Here is a 21,969-nt window from a genome sequence, read left to right as displayed (position 1 = left end):
AAGGGGGAAGCCAGAAAAAGTCTTCCTTGTTGCTGCACTTAATATGACAAATTAGGCCACACTTGATAATTCAGTATATTTTGAAATTCTTAGATGTTATATCTCGCGACTATGGACCGCTATAACTATCCAAGAAGACACTAAGAAAGTCAGCCCCTAACCACCATCACCTAAACTGCCATTTACTTGCATGTATCCCAAAATACGCCATCTCTGACATATATCAGTATCAGAGCCCTCTGAAACAGGGATGAAGCTAACATTCACATACATCACAAGTGTAGTAGATAAATGATGGTCCCACCAAGTTTTTTTAACCAATTAGGCAGCCAGGATGTATAAAAGAGAAATTCAATTTAATTTACCTAGCTATTTACATCTACGGATGATAAATTTTATGTTGGAATGTTACCAGATAAGTGCAGCGTCCAACCGAATTCTTTAGCAGAACAAGACCACCACATCAAGACTTGTAAAATCCTAAAAAATTCAGTGAAACATAGAACTTTTCTGAATCTGTGAGTAATGCTTACACTCCATATCCTTGTGATGTTTGGAAAGACTATTATTGACTTCTTGTATTTTAATCTGCAACATATTCACCTCCTTCTCAGCTTCACGGGATTTTGTATTCAAGTCATCGAACTCAATTCCAACAGCCCTGCACCAGGAACAGTGTCAATTTGAAGAGAAGCACTAATACATATCCAAAATACATGAACCAAAACAAGAGTAATAAACACCCATAAAGTTTTCCAAGAACCTCTGAGCTTGGATCTAGGAGCAGAGAACCCTCCCTCACATAAAAACAAAACATGTCACTTAAAATTGAACAATAGATAATCAAACCAGAAACATACGGGAACATGAATGCAATGTCAAGGAACTTAGAAAATGTATATTTTACTTGGGAAGAGGATGGGGGGGAAGAAAAGCTCAATGCCCTGACTTAATTTTTTGGACTCAAGAAACCCTTTCAAACAAGACCTCAGCAGGTTAACGCAGGGGTCTATCAGCAGGCTCAAGCCAGGGTCCAAAACAAGATCTTAGAATCCTACGTTAACTGTCACCATATGATAGTTGCAAGCAAGCCTCATCTTTAAATCTAATCCTTGCACATAACCCAGAAAAAACTGAGGGATCAGCTTGGAGTTAATTCCTGGGTGGACGTCATTTTGTTGCATCCTTATCGCTTTGGTCCAAAAAAAGGAACTCTACAAGCAAAAATATATTATATAAAAATACATGCTCAAGCATGACTTAGAAATGCACAAGAACTTGCACCCTCCAATCACCAAAACATAGCAAGAAAATTGGATTCTTTAAAAGAAAGGGGAGTAAAAATAAAAAGGGAAAGAAGAATGATACATCCTCAGTTACAAGGACCACATACCTTGGTCAAGTCTTTGGATTAAAAAGCATGTGACGTGAACGGATGACCAACTTAGAATAAAGTCTTTCATCTAAGTCTGTTTCTAGTTCTTTGATCAAGTAAATATTATTTCTCAGATAATATTACAGAGATCAGGCAGATACTCTTTCTTTTTATGCTATTATTTCATGTAGTTTTTTTAAGACTTCACAACAGACATTTTTCACTTCAGTTTCTATATAGCAAGGTAATTTTTTTTATTAGTAAATAAGGATTTTATTAAAAAGGCAAAGCCAAGTACACAGAACAAATACATGAGCAACACCTATGCATGAGTGTCTAAAGATACAAGAAAGTCATGTACATTCATTGTTCATTGTCTGTTCACGATCCTCAGAACTCCGACCGTTCCGCTCCATCCATATGCACCATAAACAAATCGCTATTATCTTCCACAGTTGCAATTTGAGAATTACCCCGGATGCCTTGCCAGCTGGCCATAAAGTCAACTAGAAAAGATATCATTCCACAAGTTCATGGCTACTTCACAATGCAATAATGGATGATCCATCAACTCCCCACTTTTCTTACACATATAAAACCAATCCAACAAAATGATTCGGTGTTTTCTTAGGTTATCCAAGGTGAGAATCTTCCCTAATGAAGTTGTCCATACAAAAAAAGAAGCTTTTAAAGGGGCCTTAGTCTTCCATATGTTCTTCCATGAGAATGTATTTACTATTTATAGAGTGCGTCATTAGGGACTTATAGTACGACCGTACAGTAAATCTCCCCTTCTTGGACAGGGACCACAAAAGCTTATTAGCTCCTCCATTCACTCTATAGTTATAAATGAGATTGAAGAAATCTGTAAATATGTCAATTTCCCAGTAATAGGCAGCCCTTAAGAAATGATATTCCATTAAGAAGAGCCACTAGATAGATCCATGAGCTCTGCCACTGAAGCCTCTTGTCTTCGTGTTATGTTGTATATTGTTGGATAGGCTTCCTTAAGGATTCATGTTGAGAATGTTTGTGAATAGTAGTGAAAAAGTAATAATAAAATATTAAAAAGTAGGTGAAAAGTAATGAATAGTAAAAAAGTAAGTAAAAAGTAATAATAAAGTAAAGAATAGTAGTGAGAGTACCTCAAGTACTCTCACTTGCCAAACACAGCCTCAATCTCCACAACATAGGTCATCCTAGAATTTAATTCTGGAACCATCCCCGACTGCATAGTGTGTGTATCGTTGGAAATTTGTCCAACCTCTTCTTATGTGTTTCCAAAGCCCCCACCCCATGCGATCCGCTCACCGCATTCGAGCACCATCCCCCCACAATCCACCATATTTTAGATCTATGATAACCCTCCACAAAGATCCCCTCTTCTTGGTATCTCCACAACCATGTCAGTACAAACCGTAGCCCAATTCACCGAATGGAACTTGAATTCTTCATCCATTCCCCCCAACAGAAATCACGTTGCGATTTCTCTAACAGATGAGCCACCTTGCCTGGTAATGGAAATAATGATAAGAAATAGGTGGGTAGGTTGGATAAAGTGCTTTTTATCAACGAAACTCTACCACCTTTGGACAAATACATCTTTTTCTAACTCGCCAGTTTACACTCCATTTTTTCAACCACCCCATCCCAGATAGACTACAACTTAAAGGAAGCACCCAAGGGAAGATCAAGGTACTTCATTGGTAAGGTGAAGATTTCACACCTCAGAGTATTGGCCAAGCTCACAATGCTTGGAACATTTCTAACTGGAACTAATTCTGACTTGGTGAGATTCACTTTCACACTCGATGATGTTTCAAAGCAAAGTAAGAGAACCCGAAAAGCTTGAATGTGATTATGACTAGCACCACAGAAGACAAGAGCATCATCTGCAAATAAGAGGTGAGTCTTCTCAAGGGCGCCGATTCTTGCATCCCCTACTACAAAGCCCGATAGAAATCCACCTTCCACAAGACCTGCGATCATTTTACTAAAGGCTTCCAATATGACAACAAAAAGTAGTGGAGATAGGGGATCACCTTCCCTCAAACCCCTTGAACTTCCGAAGAAACCCATTGGAGTATAGCGAGTTAATTTGATTTCTATCAATCCCGAAAGGATCAAAAAAGTGAGAATGGATAAACAAGAGTTTTTTTTTTATATAAGTGAAAGGATAAACAATAATTAGTCAAAAAATATATTAATGTCTTAGATAAAAAGTGACAGCTCCCACTAACAGATTCCTACATCCAACCTACATATCAAATAGATCTGCATATAAGATTAGACCACAGTACAACGCATAAATGGATAATTCTTTTTTGTGTTAGTTTAAATTTTAAAATCCAGCAAATAGAGTTTTTAAAATAAAATTTAGATTTAAAACTATCATCATGCTATCATACAAGCTAAAAAACTAAATGACTGCAAATATGGACCAAACATGAATCACATGTTGTATGACTTTTGATTTGATCCCCCAACATGAATCACTAGTGGCAGTGGTGCACACATTATGTAGGCACGACAGGAAACCTAGCCATGTCAGTACAATAGTCATAGACCATGTGATTGGCCCAAACTCATAGGAGCTGGTGGCTATGATGCACATTAAGGTTGGACAATGTGGGCTCGTCTCACCAATACCTTCTCTCCACCCAAATGATACACTTATTGACACATTATCTACTGCAGCCACCAACACCGGTTTCGAAGTCCTTGTAGGTGGCAATGAAGGGTGCATGGGTCCAGTCTGTCTTGACCCAATTAGTGGCATACCCTTGTTTTTCATGCATGCACTCTAGTCCACATCCACCAGAAACACAACTTGGCACTGGTTCCAGAAGATGGAATATGAGTGGAACTCCTTGGAGTGATCGAACCAGAGTTTCAGCTTTTGCTCTCAGTTATCCACACAATTTACATATACATTGGTATGGATAGAGTACAATTCACGGTGGTGTTGCCTAGGAACTCAAAATCAAACTCACTGTGATTTGGACTGTCCAATTACATATAGAAAAGCACTTACAGTTCCAGAACATTCACCCTCCACAAGCTTAATTTGAATCCTCACTTTCCCAAGCATATGCTTGCACTTCAATGAAAACCCCAGCATCAGAATAATTGTCAAATTTGAGCTTAAGAAGGTCTCTCAATCATAGATAAAATGGACAAAACCCAGCTTGGCTGAAATAGCTCCTCAAACTTCACTGAGCTAACCAAACCCACCAATACAAGGCCCACAAAGAAACCCAAGAACACAGTCACAAGTGTGTGTGTGTGTGTGTGTGTGTGTGTGTGAGAGAGAGAGAGAGAGAGAGAGAGAGAGAGAGAGAGAGCGCAAAGTGACAATGCTCTGTATATCATCCAGCTCTCAGAATCAATTATAAGCCTTAAATTTGAACAGAACGCAACAATTTGGACAAACCCCAAAAAGAACATGAAAAAAGAACATATTGAGATTTAAGGGGGGAAAAAAAAGACATTCACTCAAGCCAGAAAAATAAGCCAAAAAAGTCTTAACACATAACATGCTGCAAAACAACAAAACATGCATGGAGCGCTAGTATATGCCTAAATTAAGTAGCATTTGGTTACAGAACCAACCAAATCTAAGAGACCAAGATAACTAAGAAAAAGGCAAAGAGATAATAACCAATTATCATGATAATAAGAGGCAAGTGAAGTCAGTAAGCCATATGATGGGAAACTATCTCTTGCATTCGGAGAGGACTCAGCTGTTAGTTAGTACCCCCAATCATAAAAATATCTATATTACTTTAATTATGAGTCAGAGGTTGTCTATAGAGTAGCCCTAGAATCATACACATTCAATTTTTTTTCAGAAAATATTTCAAAGAAATTCTAGATCAACTATGGGGCATGTTTTTTTTTTTTTTTGTTAAGTACTATGGGTTAGAAAATAGTAGTAAAAATTAGAAAAAAGTAAGGAGATTCATTGAGAAATGAGAATGCAAGCGCAAAACCTTCATGCCGTTGGATGTTAGGAAGCTTACAGTTTTGTGTGCATGCATGCATACAGACATAAAATAATCCACTATAAATCCATGCTTTGAAATTTCACCTTGCCAGTTCCAAGCCCACATCAAAGAGGCCAAAGTCCAAAGGGTTGTATGAGAGAACAACATTAAAATCAGACCAGTCCTGTAAACATATACTAAAGAGCTACAAAAGTTTGGTCCATGAATGGAACGTCGGTTATTCATGTTATTTTCCCACTTCCAACTTGATTCAAGCTTTAATGTGGTTTAACCGTGTGGGACATAGGAAACAAATTATCAAATACCTAAGTGAATCTCAGACATTTTTCTCAAGTACAAATCTTAAGGTAAACAACAAACCACAAAACAAAAGTGATAGATCAATAACACCAACAAAGCAAAGATAGAAATTTGTGGCCATATTCTTCTCCTCTATATCTTTAAAGCAAATCCAAATATATCCAAAAGGTGGCTCCTGAATTGTTGTTAAAAAGATCTTTCGAAATTTCATATTCCAAACACATCTGTCACAAGACTGGAGAGTTAACTGATTGGAACAACAGCAAGTTTGAATAATTATTGGCATTGCATTGCCTGAGAAAAGACCTGTGAGTACCAGGCATTCCAGTAAGATAGGGAGGATAAAAAAGTGTGACAGAGGAAAGGTTAAGAAATGATACTGACGGACTAGACTCTCAATCATTAAAGTTATTTGCCTTCAAATGAAACCTAAATTAAAATACCACACGCTTACTCTCTGTATAAATGCAATTTGCAGGAATAAGGAGTGAGGCAGGGGGAGGAAAAAAAGAAAATATACAGAAAATACCAAGTTGGCATTATTCTGCGTACTCAAATTCAAGGATCTACCAAATAGATTGTCAAATAACATTTAAGGTCAGAGTATGAGCTAAGTTGCACAATCGAACCCTATCCTATACTGATCTTAGTAATAGATTTACAAGGACAGAGGTACATCAACAAAGGACAGATCGCGGAGATACCATCATATGAAAATGTCACCAATGAAAAAAATAGATACACAACCTTAGGGCTTGAGTTATTTCCTTTTTCAAATCCTTTTCAGGTGGAAGCCGCCCTTTCAAGACTCCTCTAATTCTGTCCTTGTACTCATCAATTCTGTGAAGAAAACACCACTAGCTTCAGAATACAAGAATACAGGATGACAAAACATTAAACCACAGAAGCAGAAAAAGAGATCTTATTAACATCACTAATTAAAAAAAAATCTGACTAACATCTTTTTGTGTTTCTTCTTGTGATTATCCAACTCTGCCTTCTTAAGAGACAGTTTCACTCTGTCCTCGGAATCAGCAGCCATGATGTCTTTCTCTCTATTAATAGCCTTTATCTTTTGCTCTATGCTATATAGCTCACTCTGCTTTTGACGTATATTTGATTCAAAATCTTTTTCAGCAAGCTGATTTGTTTTTCTCTCAACCTCAATGTGCTGCATGATAACAAAAGAATTACTTGAGAATAGTATAATGTTTTAACTAGGACCAAGTATATGAATTCCAAGCAAGACTAGCATGCAGGGTCATCTCACCAAGTTCTTCTCTTTTTCATCAATGTGAGAAAGATTGACATTAGAAATATGGAGCTCAAATGAATCCCGCTCATTTTCCTTCTCTTCAATGCGTTTCAAAATGCCGCTCTGCATGAGTTACATTGAAACATGAAACATGAAGGAATTGGCAGTTTCAAAGTTATGTAACATGAAGTTTTTGGGCACAAACCTTGATCTCCAATTTCGCCTGTTTTTGAGCATCCATATTTTTCCAACGGTCATTTGCATCCATGTAATGGTCCCATGCTGTCTTAAGTTCATTTTCATTTGATTTCTGAAATAACATCCTTCCAGTCAATTCTCTTCAGAACGATTATATAAAGCATTAAAGCTCTTATATCTTGGATTTTGAGATAGATAAATTCATTTTTTGTGCTGAATTAAAATCATGTATCTCAGATAGTCTGATTTAGGGTATGTTAGGGTAGTGAGGTGATCTCAGATGATATGTGAATAGTAGTGAAAAAGTAATGATAAAATAGTGAATAGTAGTGAAAAGTAGGTAAAAAGTAATGATAAAATAATGAATAGTGGAGTGATCTGATCACTCCACTACCCAAACATAACCTTACAAGAAGAATGTTGTGAGCCTATAAGGGTTTCTACATGAAAATATTCATTTAGCCAAAAAAAAAGTCACCTTTTTATCCTCCAGATCCTTCTCAAGATTTGTCAACCTAGATTTTATTCTATTTATGAGGCCCAAAGCACCTTCATTGCTAAAAGGTGTATTTGGAAGAGACCCTAGATTATGCCTTGCAAAAAGTTTTTGAATGGTGGAATCCCGTTCATTCTTCAAGGACATATGAGCCTGAAGTAAAAGTAAAAAAGGTGATCAGAAATAAACCCCACATGAATTGTACAGCTATAGGATAAAATGTGTATCGTTTCAATTACTTCAGCTTCAGTTTGAAGCTTGCTAATCTCCCAGATATATTCATTAATTGTCTGCTTAAGAAAAGAACTTTTAGTCTCTGTGTCATTCATTTCCCTCTCCAACTTGCTTATTTTAGATTCCAAAAGTGCAATCCTTTCTTCAAACTTATTTTTCCATTCCTTCAACTCTTCATCAGTGTCTGACAAAAACAAAGGAAGAAACAAAAGAACCGTATAAAATCCCAAGATACGTCGCCGAAGAAATAAAAGTACAGCATAATAAAAACAATCAGCATGAAGGGGGAAAGTATGAGAACACCAGAAAAAATAAACTTCAAGAAATGGGACAGATTATCCTGCTTTTTTGCTAAGCATTAAGAGACCTTCATTCTCCTCAGCAAGAGCAGCATATTGTTTCTGCTGCTCCTTAAACAAAGTACTTCTTTCGGCAGTCTTGGTTGATATCTGGTCCTGTAGTTTCCGCAAATCTTTCAGTGTTGCTTCAGTATGATGAATTTTAGCATCCACATTTTGGATGCTACCCTCCAATTCCTGCATTTGAGTTTTCAGAGATTCTGTTCTCTCTTGATCTTGAGCAATGCTTTCCCGAAGCTGTAAGGGCATAACTCATCACAAAAACCGCTTGATTACAGCATAGGAACATTGGATATCAAACATCAAATTTCTCGTGTAAATGGTACAACTGAAAAACCAATCAAGTTTCATAACAGTTAAAAGCAAAGACAAAATTAAACTAAATCAGCATCTCAAAACACTTCTACAAACCTCAAACCCCCCCCCCCCCCCCCCCAAAAAAAAAAAAAAAGAAAAGAAAGAAAAATAAAACTAAAAAATAAATATAAGTGGGTACAATCTCAATCTCTTAGTATATGCTTCGCGAACCACTTGCGTAATTATAGGTACTAAAACATTTATTATCACTAGCCTTCCATCCAGCTACAATCTTATAATTTCATTACAAGCCTAGAGTGAAGCAAACCGCAAACCAAAAGAAAGAAAACTTGCAAATACATGTATACACTTCTTTGGTATATGATTATTTTGGTACAAGAGGGACAAAGAAAAAGACCTTATATGCAGCATCTTTCAAAGTTTGAAGATTCTCCAATTTTAACTTGTAGGTCTTTATTTCATGAGCTTGATCCTTGTGAAGTTTTTTTATAACCTCCAATGCCTTTGTATATCTGCTTAGAAATACATAGTTAGGTATAATTACCACTTACTTTCTAAGTCACTAGCATCAGCATATTTAACAAAATCAACCGAAGCATGCATTTTATAGAAAGAAAATTTGCAATGAAAGATTGAATATAGTAACCATAAGGTTATGCCAACAAACTTTGAGTTCATCATAGCATTTTGCTCGGATTCACAATCATGCAAACAATCTATTTGAAATACTTTTTTATCTTAACAGAAATGGAGGCTTTGTGGAGATTGGTGATAAATACTAAGAACAGTAGTTTGAGGGGAGGTTGGTGTTCTAAGGACATAATATGGCCTTTCTTTTTATTGGCACCAAGTGTCTGGAACAAAGTCTCGACTAATCCCGAGGGTGCACAAGCCCTCGGCAAGGAGTTTCCCGCAAGTGCACCTTGGATAATTCAAGGGGAAGTTCTCTCAGTTTGTTGGCCACTAGAAACTGTTTATACCCAAGGATTTAAACCTTTCAACCTAGAGGAAGCATACCACCAAGACTGAGACTCTTACCATTTAGTGTAGAAGTATGGAAATATATAAGGAAGAGTGGGATACTTTTCCAAAATCTGTTGACTTGTGGGCTGCGATGGTTCTAAGGTCAGCTTTTGACGTGATGTGTGACGTGGAGAAGTACATTTGAAGATATCTTACCCGGATTTGTATAGTGTCACACGTTAGAAGGACGAATGGGTTCATATCAGGTGATCCGCTATCCCCATTGCTCTATCTTTTTAATGGAAGCCCTTAATAAAATGATTGCAACTATGGTGGATGGTGGATAATGAGTCTAAACGTGATAGAGAAATGGACTCAAGTGATGCATCATGCCAAAATTTAATTTTTTGTATACCACCCACCTTAACGCGGTATATCTAAAAAATGTATTGCGACCTCTTCTTCTGGGCTTCCAAAGCCCCACTCGTTCGAACATGTCATTCCTCATTGTGATAAGTGAGGTTAGGTGGTGTATGGGATCCCATATTACTTAGGAAGGAGAAATTTTTGCTCCTTATAATATTCTAATGAGGCTCCAATTGTATCAACTAGTCTTTTTGAAGTATAGGTCATGTAACCTGGGCCTTCTATTAAGGCATTACAAATGGTATCAAAGCCTATCTCAACCAGAAATATGGGACTTGAGCCGGGCCACCTACAACATACTAGCCCGACGAAGACATCGAGAATATAAGGAGGGGAGATTTTGATACCCCATTCTGATAAGTAATAAGGGTAGGTGGTGTATGGAATCCCACATTACTTGGGAAGAAGAAGTTCTTGCCCTTTATAATGTTCCAAAGGGGAGGGATGCTAGTCTAGTTAATGAAGCCTAAAATACTGTCTTGGAATGTAAGGGGGATCAATAATGTCAATAAACGCCTCCGCATTAGGTCCATTATTCATAGTTGGAAGATTGATGTTGTATGCCTCCAAGAAACAAAATTGGAAATTGTTGATAGGAATGTAATTAGTAGCTTGTGGAGGGGTTCGTTTGTAGGTTGGACTTATTTAGCTTCTTCGGGTGCTTCTGAGGGAGTGCTAGTCATGTGAGATAGTAGAGTTGTCGAGATGGTAGAAGAGTGCATTGGAGATTACTTGGTTGCATGTGTATTAAGAAACATGGAAGATGGGTGGTCATGGGCATTAGCAAGTGTATATGGTCCCAATAGGATCGGGATAGAAACTTGCTATGGGATGAAGTTTTAGGGTTGTATTCTGTGTGGGATCTACCTTGGTGCATATATGGGGATTTCAATATAGTTCGATTCCCAAGTGAGCGGGAGGGTCTATCTTCAATGACTACAGCTATGGAGGTTTTCTCACAACTGATTTTTGATTTGGAATTGCTGGATTTGCCATTGGTGGAGGGTGAGTATACGTGGTCCAATTCTAGAGGCGTTTCAAGATTGGACAGACTTTTAGTATCATCGTCGTGGGAAGCTCATTATCCAAAGGTGTGCCAAAAACAATTTCTAAGGGTAGGATCGGACCACTTTCCCATTATTCTTGAGTGTGGGGGTATTCGTGAGGGCAAACGGTACTTTAAGTTTGAGAATATGTGGCTGGAAGTGGAGGGCTTCGTTGATAAGGTAAAAAGTTGGTGGCTGTCATACCAGTTTGAGGGGACTCCTAGTTTTGTTTTGGCTAGTAAACTCAAAGCCTTAAAAGCTGATTTGAAGATATGGAATAAGGAGGTTTTTGGGCATGTTGAGCAGCAGAAAAAAGCCCTTTGGGATGAGCTTCAATCCTTGGAAGCTGATGGGGATAGTGAAAGGAGTTTGTCTACGAAGAACGAAGTAAAAATAGAACTTGAGAGGGTTCTTTTGAGGGAAGAAATATCATGGAGGCAAAAGTCGAGAGTTCTTTGGCTTAAAGAGGGAGATAAGTGCACTAGCTTTTTCCATAAAATGGCTAATTCTCATAGACGTAACAATGCTATTGAGATGTTAAGAACTGGAAATAACCTGCTATCCTCACCTGCCGAGATCCAAGAGCATGTTGTGCAGTTTTTTAGTTCTCTCCTAAGTGAGACAGAAGCTTGGAGACCCAAGATTGATGGATTGAACTTTACAGCGGTGGATGATTTTTCAGCAAGTTGGCTTGAGAGGCCGTTTGAAGAGCTTGAGGTGCATCGGGTGGTGTGTGGAATGAGGAGAGACAAAGCTCCCGGGCCGGATGGGTTTTTTATGGCATTTTTTCAAGATTGTTGGGAGATTGTGCGGGAGGATGTGATGAAGGTATTTCATGAATTTTATGAGTTTCAAAAATTTGAGAAGACTTTGAATGCCACTTTTATTGCCTTGATTCCAAAGAGAGTGGGTGCTTCGGAGTTGAAGGAGTTTTGCCCAATTAGTTTGGTAAGTAGTGTCTATAAGATTATTTCAAAGGTATTAGCAAATAGAATAGGAAAAGTGATGGAGAAGATCATTTCTAAATCTCAAAATGTATTTGTTAGAGGACGACAAATTATAGATTCGGTGTTGATTGCAAATGAATGTGTAGACAGCTGCATGCGGGAAGGGGCTCCGGGGGTCCTTTGTAAGTTAGACATGAAAAAAGCATATGATCATGTAAACTCGAATTTTCTTTTGTATATGCTTAGAAGATGCGGCTTTGGTGATAAGTGGTGTGGCTGGATAAGCCATTGTATTTCAACTGTCCGTTTTTCTGTGCTTGTTAATGGGCAGCCTTGTGGGTATTTTCCGAGTTCAAGAGGTTTGAGGCAGGGGGATCCCTTATCTCCCTTCCTATTTGATATTGTTATGGAGGCTTTGAGTCGAATGGTGGAGGCAGTGGTAGGAGCAAGATTTATCTCGGGTTTTTCAATGGGATCTAATTCTAATGGCCCTTCTACAATATCACACTTGCTTTTCGCTGATGATACCCTCATTTTTTGTGAGGTTGTTGGGGAACAAATTCAAGTTTTGAGGGCTGTCCTGCCGTGTTTTCAAGCCATCTCTAGATTAAAAGTGAATTTAAGTAAATCGGAGTTGATACCAGTGGGAGAGGTCCACAACATTCATCACTTGGCAGAATTTCTGGGGTGCAAAGTTGCTTTTCTGCCCATAAAATATTTGGGACTACCGCTAAGGGCATCTTTTAAGGCCAAACACATTTGGGATGGGGTGGTCAAGAAGATAGAGAGGAAGTTGGCAGCTTGGAAAAGGACATATCTATCTAAAGGAGGTAGGATTACTCTTATAAATAGTACTCTCTCTAATATCCCTTCCTACTTCCTTTCTTTATTCCCTTTACCAATTGGTGTGGCCAATTGTATTGAAAAATTGTATAGAGATTTTTTGTGGGGAGGCCTGGGAGAGGAGACTAAAACTCCCTTAGTGAGTTGGAAAAAAGTTTGTTGCCCGATTGTTGATGGAGGTTTGGGTATTCATAGCTTATGTAGTTTTAATAAGGTGTTGTTGGGGAAGTGGCTATGGAGATACCATGGGGGAAGAGGAAGCATTGTGGAGGGGGGTGATCGATCGAAAGTATGGTAGTGATTGGGGAGGATGGTGTACCAAGGATTGTAGGGGTTCGTATGGAGTGAGTCTATGGAAGTTTATTAGGAAAGGTTCGGGTCGCTTCCTGAAACAAGTTAACTTCTCAGTTGGAGATGGTTCAAAAATCAGATTCTGGTCTGATGTTTGGTGTGGGGATACTGAATTGTTTAGAGCCTTTCTGGTTGTTTTCAGATTAGTGACTAATAAGCAAGCTTCAGTTTCAGAGGTTATGGGTTTTTCCAATGGAGTGGTGCTTTGGGATGTAGGTTTCTCCATATCTGCCCAGGATTGGGAAGTAGAGGAGGTTACTGATTTTTTTAGATTGTTGTATTTAGTGGAGATAAGAAGACAGGGCAGGGACCAACTATGCTGGAGACAAACAGTCTCTAAAAAGTTTACAGTTCGGTCATACAATAAGGTGATACTAAATCAGCACCATATTTGCTTTCCTTGGAAGAGGATTTGGAAGGCTCATGCTCCATCAAGGGTGGCTTTTTTTGTATGGACAGCAGCAATAGGGAATATTCAAACTATAGATAACTTGAGGAAGCGCGGAATGATTGTTTTGGATTGGTGCTTTATGTGCAAGAAAGAAGCGGAATCAGTGAACCATTTACTACTTCATTGTGAAATGGCTAAAGTGATGTGGGATGGAGTGTTTGGAAGGGTTGGGCTGAGTTGGGTTATGCCAGAAGCAGTGGTCGATTTTCTAACAAGCTGGACCAACTTTCAAATGCATACTTGTTCCCAAGTGGCAGCTGCATGGAAAATGATGCCTCTGTGTATTATGTGGTGTATTTGGTTGGAGAGAAATGAAAGGTGCTTTAATGACCGGGAACGCAATAGAGATGCATTTTGGAAGTTTTTTATAAGCACTCTACTTAGCTGGTTCTCTGCTATTGTACTCAAGGGTGGGGCTATAAACGAGTTCTTATCTTCGTTTTTCTAGTTTTAGAATGTAACTAGGTGTGTCTTCTGTATACTTCCTGTGTATTTGGGCTTTGCCTATTACATTGTTCTTAATAAAAATTTTAACTTATAAAAAAAAATAATGTTCCAATGGGGTTTCAATTGTATCATTAACTAATATTTTTAGAGTATAGGCCATGTGGCTTGGGCCTTCCATTGGGGCGTTACAGAACACTATCGTCCCCATGCTTCACCATACCTTGATTCTATGACGGTCTTCCACAAAGCCCCCTTGTTCTTGTTGGTATCTCCATAGTCATTTACCCAATAAAGCCCTGTTAAAAGTCTACAAATTTTGGGTACCCAGTCCACCTTCTTAAATAAGGTAACATACTATGGCCTTTTTACTAAATGAAAACCAGACTCATCATCCATCCCCCATACAAAACCCCTTTGAAGTTTATCCACGCGATGGCCACCTTAGTGGAAAGCGTAAATAGATATAAGAAATAGGTCAGCAAGTTGGATAAAGTACTTTCAATAAGTGTAACCCTACCACCTTTGGATAAATGCATTCTCTTTCAACAAATCAATTTCCACTCCATTTTTCCCAACACATCATACCAAATGGATTTCAATTCGAACAGAGCACCCAATGAAGATATCTTGCATCCCAAGAATACTCTCCACATTAGGAATATAACCCACTGAAACTACTTCTGACTTGTCCAGGTTCACCTTCAATCTAGAAACAACTTCAAAATAAAGAAGGGGAGCCCTAAAAGCTTGAATATGACTATGGTGCGCCCCACAAAAGATGAGTGTTATCGGCAAATAAAAGGTGAGATATATTGAGAGGACCAATACTACTTCCCCCACTGAGAACACAAATAAAAATCCACCCCCCACGACACCTAAGATCATCTTGCTAAAAGTTTCCATTACAAAAACAAATAATAATGGGGATAAAGGGACACCTTGTCTCAAGCCTCGAAAGCTTTTAAAAAAGCCCATTGGTGTGCCATCCACCAAAATAGAAAAGTATGCAGTAGAGAGACAATATCTGATCAATGAACACCATTTCACACCAAAACCACATCCCTCGAGCATATAAAGCAAGAATCTCCAACTGACTTGGCCTTTTCCCAGGCACCCCCATACTTGGAGTCAATAACAATTTTCAACAGCATAACTAACAACTGCATAATTAATAACAACCACTATTATTTCTAGGTAGTTTAGTCTAGAATTTACATTTATGCTTATATTTATAACTAATACACAAACGACATGTGTGTGTGTCTATATATATGTTTATCTTTAATAAATATTGTTACTTTACAAGTATATTGTATACATATAATTCTTATATTTATATAACATAAGGCAACCTTACAAGTCAAGTCGATCTTTATACGAGCTTCTTCACGAATATTTTTTTACAAGTAAAAAATTTATTAATAGAAAGTCCAAGCGAAGCCCAAGTATACGTGACGTATACAAGAGTAGACACCTAGTTAGGGCAGAGAAGAAATAGATACAAGGAAATCGTGGACATTAAGCCCATTGAAATCTATAGCTATTGTCCAAAGAAATAGCGTGTTAAAAAAAGAGACTTGAAGTTCTTGTAGTGGACATTCATATCTTCAAAGCTCCCATCATTTCTTTCCCTCCAAATACACCACAAAAGGCATGTAGGGGTCATCCTCCCAATTTCTGCAATCTGCAGAACACCATAAAGACTTCTCCAGCTAGCAAGAAGATCAATAACCCTCCCTAACATAACCCATCTACCCCCCACTCGGCTGAAGAAATCATCCAGTAGGGCACTAGCAACCTCAAAATAAAGAAACAAGCTTATTCACTAACACTACCCAAGTCGAGTTTTATACGAGTTGTATTGATAAATAGTCAATCATGATTTCATGTTCATGAATGACTTATTTAATAAACAAAACAAGTACAAGTCAAGTTTAATTGAGCCGAATCAAATAGCCTTGTTCAGGTTACACCCCTATTTTATGTCAAAATTCATTCAAGTGTACATGAAATTTAGTCAGTGAAGCAACTTAAGGAATATTCCATTAACATCAATAGTGAGAACGATAACAGGGTCTGCTGGAGTTTGATGAGTAAGAATTTTGGGGTAGAATCTTACCATCAACCTCTTAGAGGTGGGATGAGAGAAAGCCTCCATGAAGGAATGTCTAGCATGCAAAGTTCCCTGACTTTTTATTTGAAAAATGTTTAAATGGTTTACTGAACTGGTATGCAGCAAAAGAGTTCAAAAAAAGTTGAGCATCTACTAACATTCAATAACAGGAGAGAGGGGGATGTCACCATCTAAGAGCCCTATTTTTTTTTTCCTTTTAGGCCTCCCATACATAAGTTAAAACAACTGACTTTACATAGCATGATTGAAAAAAAGATCACATTGTTAAAAGAGTTTGTTCTCATACAGAAAATTGATGGTGTAAAGATGATAAAAAATAATGTATGAATACACAAGTTTACCACAACATCTTTATGGAGGCAAACAGTAGATAGACAATACCGGGTAGCAGAGAAGATATCGTCAAACTTCTTTTTTAATGTGGAAGGATCTTGCAATGGCCAATTAGCTTCATCTTGGTGTACAAATATCACGTTTTCCAGAACAGCCTTTGAAACACCCATTAAAGCCGGGATCTCTCTATCCATATCAGCACATCTATAGCTAAGGCAAACTTTCTGCAGTTAGGAATAAAGAGGATAAATGCAGGTTGATGTTAGATTTACACAAGTGAAAATATTGAATAAAATACAGATACCGTTGTATTTTATAAGTAAAGTAAATAAATATGGATATCGTTCTAACCAATTAAAACATATATACTAAGGTGGCAATGAAAAAATTTTGGAAAAAAAAAGAAAAAAGAAAGAGCTAGCTCAACTTTCAGGACTACAAAGCTTAATTAAAAGTGCAATTGCGTATAGCAATTTGATGAACAAATCAATCAGTTCCAAGTACTCGATCTATCATGGATAATGAGAACAGCTATGAGCAGAAGAAAAAATATGCCTCTCCAGTGTGAGGGTTAATTGTTTGAAGCACGCTCTCAATTGCCTTATATTCCATCTTCGATGCCTTCTGTGTCAGCTGAAACGACCTTATGCACACCACATCCTTCCCCGCTGCTGTCTTGAAACGAAGCTTAATTTGCCCTTTTGTCTCTGTTTCCCCAGCAACCTACAACCGCACCCAGAAAAGAAAACTTTGGAAAATTTATAGAACGTCTTTAAAGACATTAAAAAAAAATGAAAATAATCACCTTTTGGTTACTGAGAAAACGTAGCAAAAGAAAAAGAAAATTGCTTTCAGAAAACCCAGAAACAAAAAACATTAAAGCATCCATTCAACTGAAGCTGATACAGTTGCTGAACTCTATTTTTACGAAATATTAAAACAGGCATAGACTTCATATTTTTATTTTGCCCCGTATTCCCGGGAACCAAACAAAAAATGAAATAACATCAAAACGACTGAGAAATGGAGAGACCTTGGGGTCATGAATGAAACTGTGGCCGGACCTTGCATTGGGAGGCAACTCTCCGGTGCACGAAAGCTTCAAGCACTCTATAATGGTCTGCAGAATCAAACCCAAAACTCTTAACATACATATCCGTATACATAGATATATAAGAAGGTAGGATTGAGAAGGGAATTACGGTTTTTCCAGCTCCGTTGGGGCCGACGATTAGGGTTAAGGGCTTGAAGAAGGTGATGACGTTCTTGTTCTCCGGATCGAAGCTCCGGATGCCTTTGATTAGCATTTTATCGACGGTGCTCATATTTCTTTTTACTGATAATCTTCTAATTTAACTGGAGGAGCCGTTGATGAATGCACCGAGAGCATGAAAATGTCGCCGGCAGTGTTGGGGTTGCAAGTGTTGAAGCTGACAGAGGGAGAGGAGGGAAAAAGGACTGCCTTTCTCTTTCCGCAGGTTTTGATTTAAAAAATAATAATTCTTATTATTATTATGATATCGAATCTGGATACAGAAAATTAAATAATTTTAAAAATGAAATGAATTGAGATAAATTAAAATTAAAGTTAAAAAATTAAATAAATATTATTAAAATATTTTTTTAATATTTTTTTTAAAATTTAAAAAATTTGAATTGTTTATTTTATTTTATATGAAAATTTAAAAAAATTATAATGATAAAATGAGAAGTTTTTAAAATTTTAGATTTTAGTATCGAAAACAACCAGTCCTTTAGGTCCATTTTCGTACTAAAATTATTTCGATACGAGTAGAGAACCAATTTTATTACTATTTTATTATTAAGTTATATTTTTTAATTTAAATTTAAATTAAAGTTTTCAAAACATGACTTTTTTATATAATCTAAAAAAAATAAATTTAATCAACCAATCTAATAATGTATTTCAATTAAAAATAAATTCAAAGAGTAAAAGAAGATCAATCTAAAATATGACCTTCTTATATAATCTAAAAATTGACTCAGAGTAAAATAAGGTCAATTTTTATAAAATTGAATTTGTTTTTAATTAAATTACATGATTGAATTTATTTATTTTTTAGATTATGTAAGAAGATTATATTCTGAGATTTTTAATATACATTCAAAAAGTAAAAGAAAAAATAATTAGATAATAAAGCGGTAATAAATGAATTGTAAGGGTATCTACTTAGCCTCCCAATCTATTCCTACACCGTACTTTTTGTGTGATACAATTTTTTTTTTCTCTTTCACATGAAGGGGGAGGAGATTCGCATGGACGTCGCACAAAAGATGAGCAGCGATTTTCAAGGTAAGGGTACTACAATCGGTTGGAAGAAAATGAGAGGGAGAACCAAGGGGGAGGGGAAAAAATTCGAATAGAAGAAAAAATGAATTCATTTAGTTTAGGTTTTTATGCAAAAAGAAAGGGAAAAAAAACACATCAATACAAAGAGTGCGGTGTAGGAATAGATGGGGAGGCTAAGTAGATTTACTCTTTCGATATATAATATTTAAGAAATAGTTTAAATTACAATATTTTATTGAGCTTTAAGAAATAAGAGAAAAAAATTTAAATAAAAATATTATAAAATTAAAAAAATTAATTGAATATTATTTTAAATATTATTTCTATTTTGAAATTTGAAAAAGTAATATTGTTTTTTTTTTGTGTTTTGTTTGTGAGTTTAGAAAAGTTGTAATAATTAGATAAAAAGTTAAATATTTGAAATTAAAAATATTTCATGTTTGAGTGATATTTGAAAAGTAAATATCTGATAATCTTTTAGAATACTTAAGAATAGTTGTGTTGCCAAACGGACCCTTAAGGCTCTACAAGTGAATGTTCTATAGTAAGTATTAGATCTATTCCGTAAGTTTTGCACATAGATGTGGTTTAATGTAATTTCGTTGTAGGGTTGTAAAAAAAATGGGCGAACCAATAAAACTGACCGAATTGATGTGTTACGTTAGGTTCGAAACCAGTCTGGTTTTGGTTTCTAATGATCAAAACCGATTAGAAAATCGGTTCGGTTCCAATTTTGATATTTAGAACAACGGTTCAAACCGAATCAAACAGATATCTTTTATTTTTTATATTATATATAAAATGTTTCTTGTATGATTTTTTATATTATATATTGTAACACCCCACTCCCTCAAGGGTAAGAATAACGTCACTTTTTAAGAAATCAAGGGAATCGGTGTGCTATCACTGACCTTGACTTTTAAAAATATTTTCACTTATTCTAACGGAAATGCTAGGTACGAAGATTCCTTATAATAAATAAAATCGTACAAAATATTGAAATCATAGAAAAAAAAGTACACAAAAGCATTTATTCAATTTTCTTGAACTTACACTATAAAAATCATAACTGAAAAACTATGTACACGATTTAAGCCTCTGTGACTCCTCCTTGGGCTAAGTCTAGTTTTATAGCTCCACCTTCATAAATATTTTGGCATGGGGTTGTTTAAAATATAAAATAAAACTAAAATGAGTCAAAAACTCAGTAAAAAATCTATCATAACGTAAATATACTAAACGTAAGGTTTTTCATAAAATATTTTATACTAAGAATTTAAAATTATGATCATTCATAAATATGTTTATGGCATGCATAACATGTCTTGAATTATCTGGCTAGCCAACACACTTAACCATATGTGCAAGGTTGTGCACCGGTCCCATATCCTATGGCCACAAGGGGAATCGTTGATCTGATTTGATAATAATACTATGATGGACCATTCTTGATTCTGTGGCTTGCACATCCACCTTGACTGCATTGATATCATGCATTTGAATAACCATTTGTTTAATCTTAATTTGTATATTATATTTGTCTTGTGCAAGTTTATGTGTCTTGCATAATACATAAATACTATAAAATGCAAAATTAAACTTGATCATGAATTGTGATGAATGACATACTTGCAAATGTCATGACATGTGTGGCACATAAACATTGGCTTCTAAAGAACTGGCTTTAATAATAATATATCAAACTAACTTACATGTGTTAATTCTAATTTTATGATCAAGCTACTTACCTCGTAACGTTTTTCAATATTTTCAGCACGAAATCGATCACCTATAAAATAGGCACATAACTTACACCAATTTATAATTAAACACGTATTTTGATATTTAAACTTGAAATACTTAAATAACTTATTTTTCCAAAAAATATAAAATTCTCATTTTAACCTTAAAAATAGTCAAATATTTCATGGACGCGAATTCTCATAAATCTTTATTCTCCATCAAACCCATAAAACATAACTACTAGCCCATAGCCCATTTCAAATTGTATAACCCATAACATACTATTCATACCAGCCCATAATCGAGAGAAAGAACTAACATGAGAGAGAAAAGTGAGAGAGCTTAAGTGAGGGATAGAGAATTACGTAAAGGGAGAGAGACCATTTCTTGGTGACAGTGGCCTGCCTTAGGTGTATATGCGGCTGAGTAACAAAATATGGGCTTACTATGTCCAAGTGCGATTTTACATGGAATGAAGAGGTTGATCTATGTGATTGTTAGGCAACACACATGGTTGTTCAAAGCTGGTGTTGGGGCATGGTGAAGCGGTCGCTGCCATGGGTGGTGAAATAGTGATGAAAGGAGGGCTGAGGAACAATTAACTTGCTTTGTTTTGACTTCCTAAAACAAAGGAGGCAGTGGAGCATGCCTTACGGCATTGTGGTGTTGCGGTGACCTTGGTGCAATGGTTTAGGGCAGAGCTAGCTTGTCTCTTGGTTGTTTGTAGCACATGGTGTCGTAGGGATGGTGGCAGTGAGGCATATGGTGTCATCGTGTAGGCCCTCAATGGTGGCTTCAGGTTGCAACTGAGAGAAGGGATGAGAGCTTCTCACACATGCAAAGGAGACCGACACCAATGCCTTTGGCTAGATAGTGCACGGTGGTTCTTGACTCTAATTAGGTGCTACGATGATTGCTGATGGGGCCTGCTTCTTCTCCAGATGATTGATGTCGAACAAGACTGGGTTGTACATGCAGGGGTGGTCTACATGGTGGTGCAACTAGCACTATGGTGGTGTCTTGACAACGTGCATAGGAGTTTTAGTTGAGGAATGAGGTAGTCGGCTATTGGGGCTAGTGCTCTGTGTGTGATGATTTGGTGCAGCAACCCTAGGTTCATAGGGGAGATGATGACATGTGCATGGGACTACATGGGTATATATAGAAGGAAATCATGTTTAAGAAATTTTAATGTGAGAGGACTGTAAAACTGTAATCCGGGAGAACTCTATTGAAACATGAACCCTAGTGGAAGGTAGAGACGTGCATGGCTTAGAGTTACAGACAAACCAGCCATGGGCCTTACAACTTTGGGTTCATTTTAGTCTATACATATTAATTGAACTATAACTTGATTATTGAGCTCAATAAAATCCCATAATTTACCATAAAAATGTATGAGCTCGTGGCCTTTTCAAAATTACTCGATAAA

At 36.7% G+C, this 21,969-nt stretch overlaps 1 protein-coding gene and 1 pseudogene across 1 annotated transcript in view; both read right to left on the bottom strand.

Moving 5' to 3' along the window:
• Positions 1–17,975, bottom strand: part of LOC121252772 (DNA repair protein RAD50) — a 32,538-nt gene extending 14,563 nt beyond the window's left edge. Inside the window, exons 1-13 of the mRNA XM_041152576.1 lie at positions 17,686–17,975; positions 17,517–17,603; positions 17,039–17,206; positions 16,532–16,707; positions 8,940–9,054; positions 8,233–8,461; positions 7,871–8,049; positions 7,614–7,784; positions 7,143–7,247; positions 6,953–7,060; positions 6,642–6,853; positions 6,430–6,522; positions 534–661 (exon numbers count right to left, since the gene is read on the bottom strand). Coding sequence (XP_041008510.1) covers positions 534–661; positions 6,430–6,522; positions 6,642–6,853; positions 6,953–7,060; positions 7,143–7,247; positions 7,614–7,784; positions 7,871–8,049; positions 8,233–8,461; positions 8,940–9,054; positions 16,532–16,707; positions 17,039–17,206; positions 17,517–17,603; positions 17,686–17,808 — 1,894 coding nt within the window. The 5' untranslated portion in view covers positions 17,809–17,975. The remainder of the gene's footprint in view (positions 1–533; positions 662–6,429; positions 6,523–6,641; positions 6,854–6,952; positions 7,061–7,142; positions 7,248–7,613; positions 7,785–7,870; positions 8,050–8,232; positions 8,462–8,939; positions 9,055–16,531; positions 16,708–17,038; positions 17,207–17,516; positions 17,604–17,685) is intronic.
• Positions 3,875–6,422, bottom strand: LOC121252781 (annotated as a pseudogene).
• Positions 17,976–21,969: the final 3,994 nt, after the last annotated feature.

Source organism: Juglans microcarpa x Juglans regia, chromosome 1D, assembly GCF_004785595.1.
Source record: "Juglans microcarpa x Juglans regia isolate MS1-56 chromosome 1D, Jm3101_v1.0, whole genome shotgun sequence".
NCBI lineage: Eukaryota > Viridiplantae > Streptophyta > Magnoliopsida > Fagales > Juglandaceae > Juglans > Juglans microcarpa x Juglans regia.
This window is presented reverse-complemented; position numbering and strand designations above follow the sequence as displayed.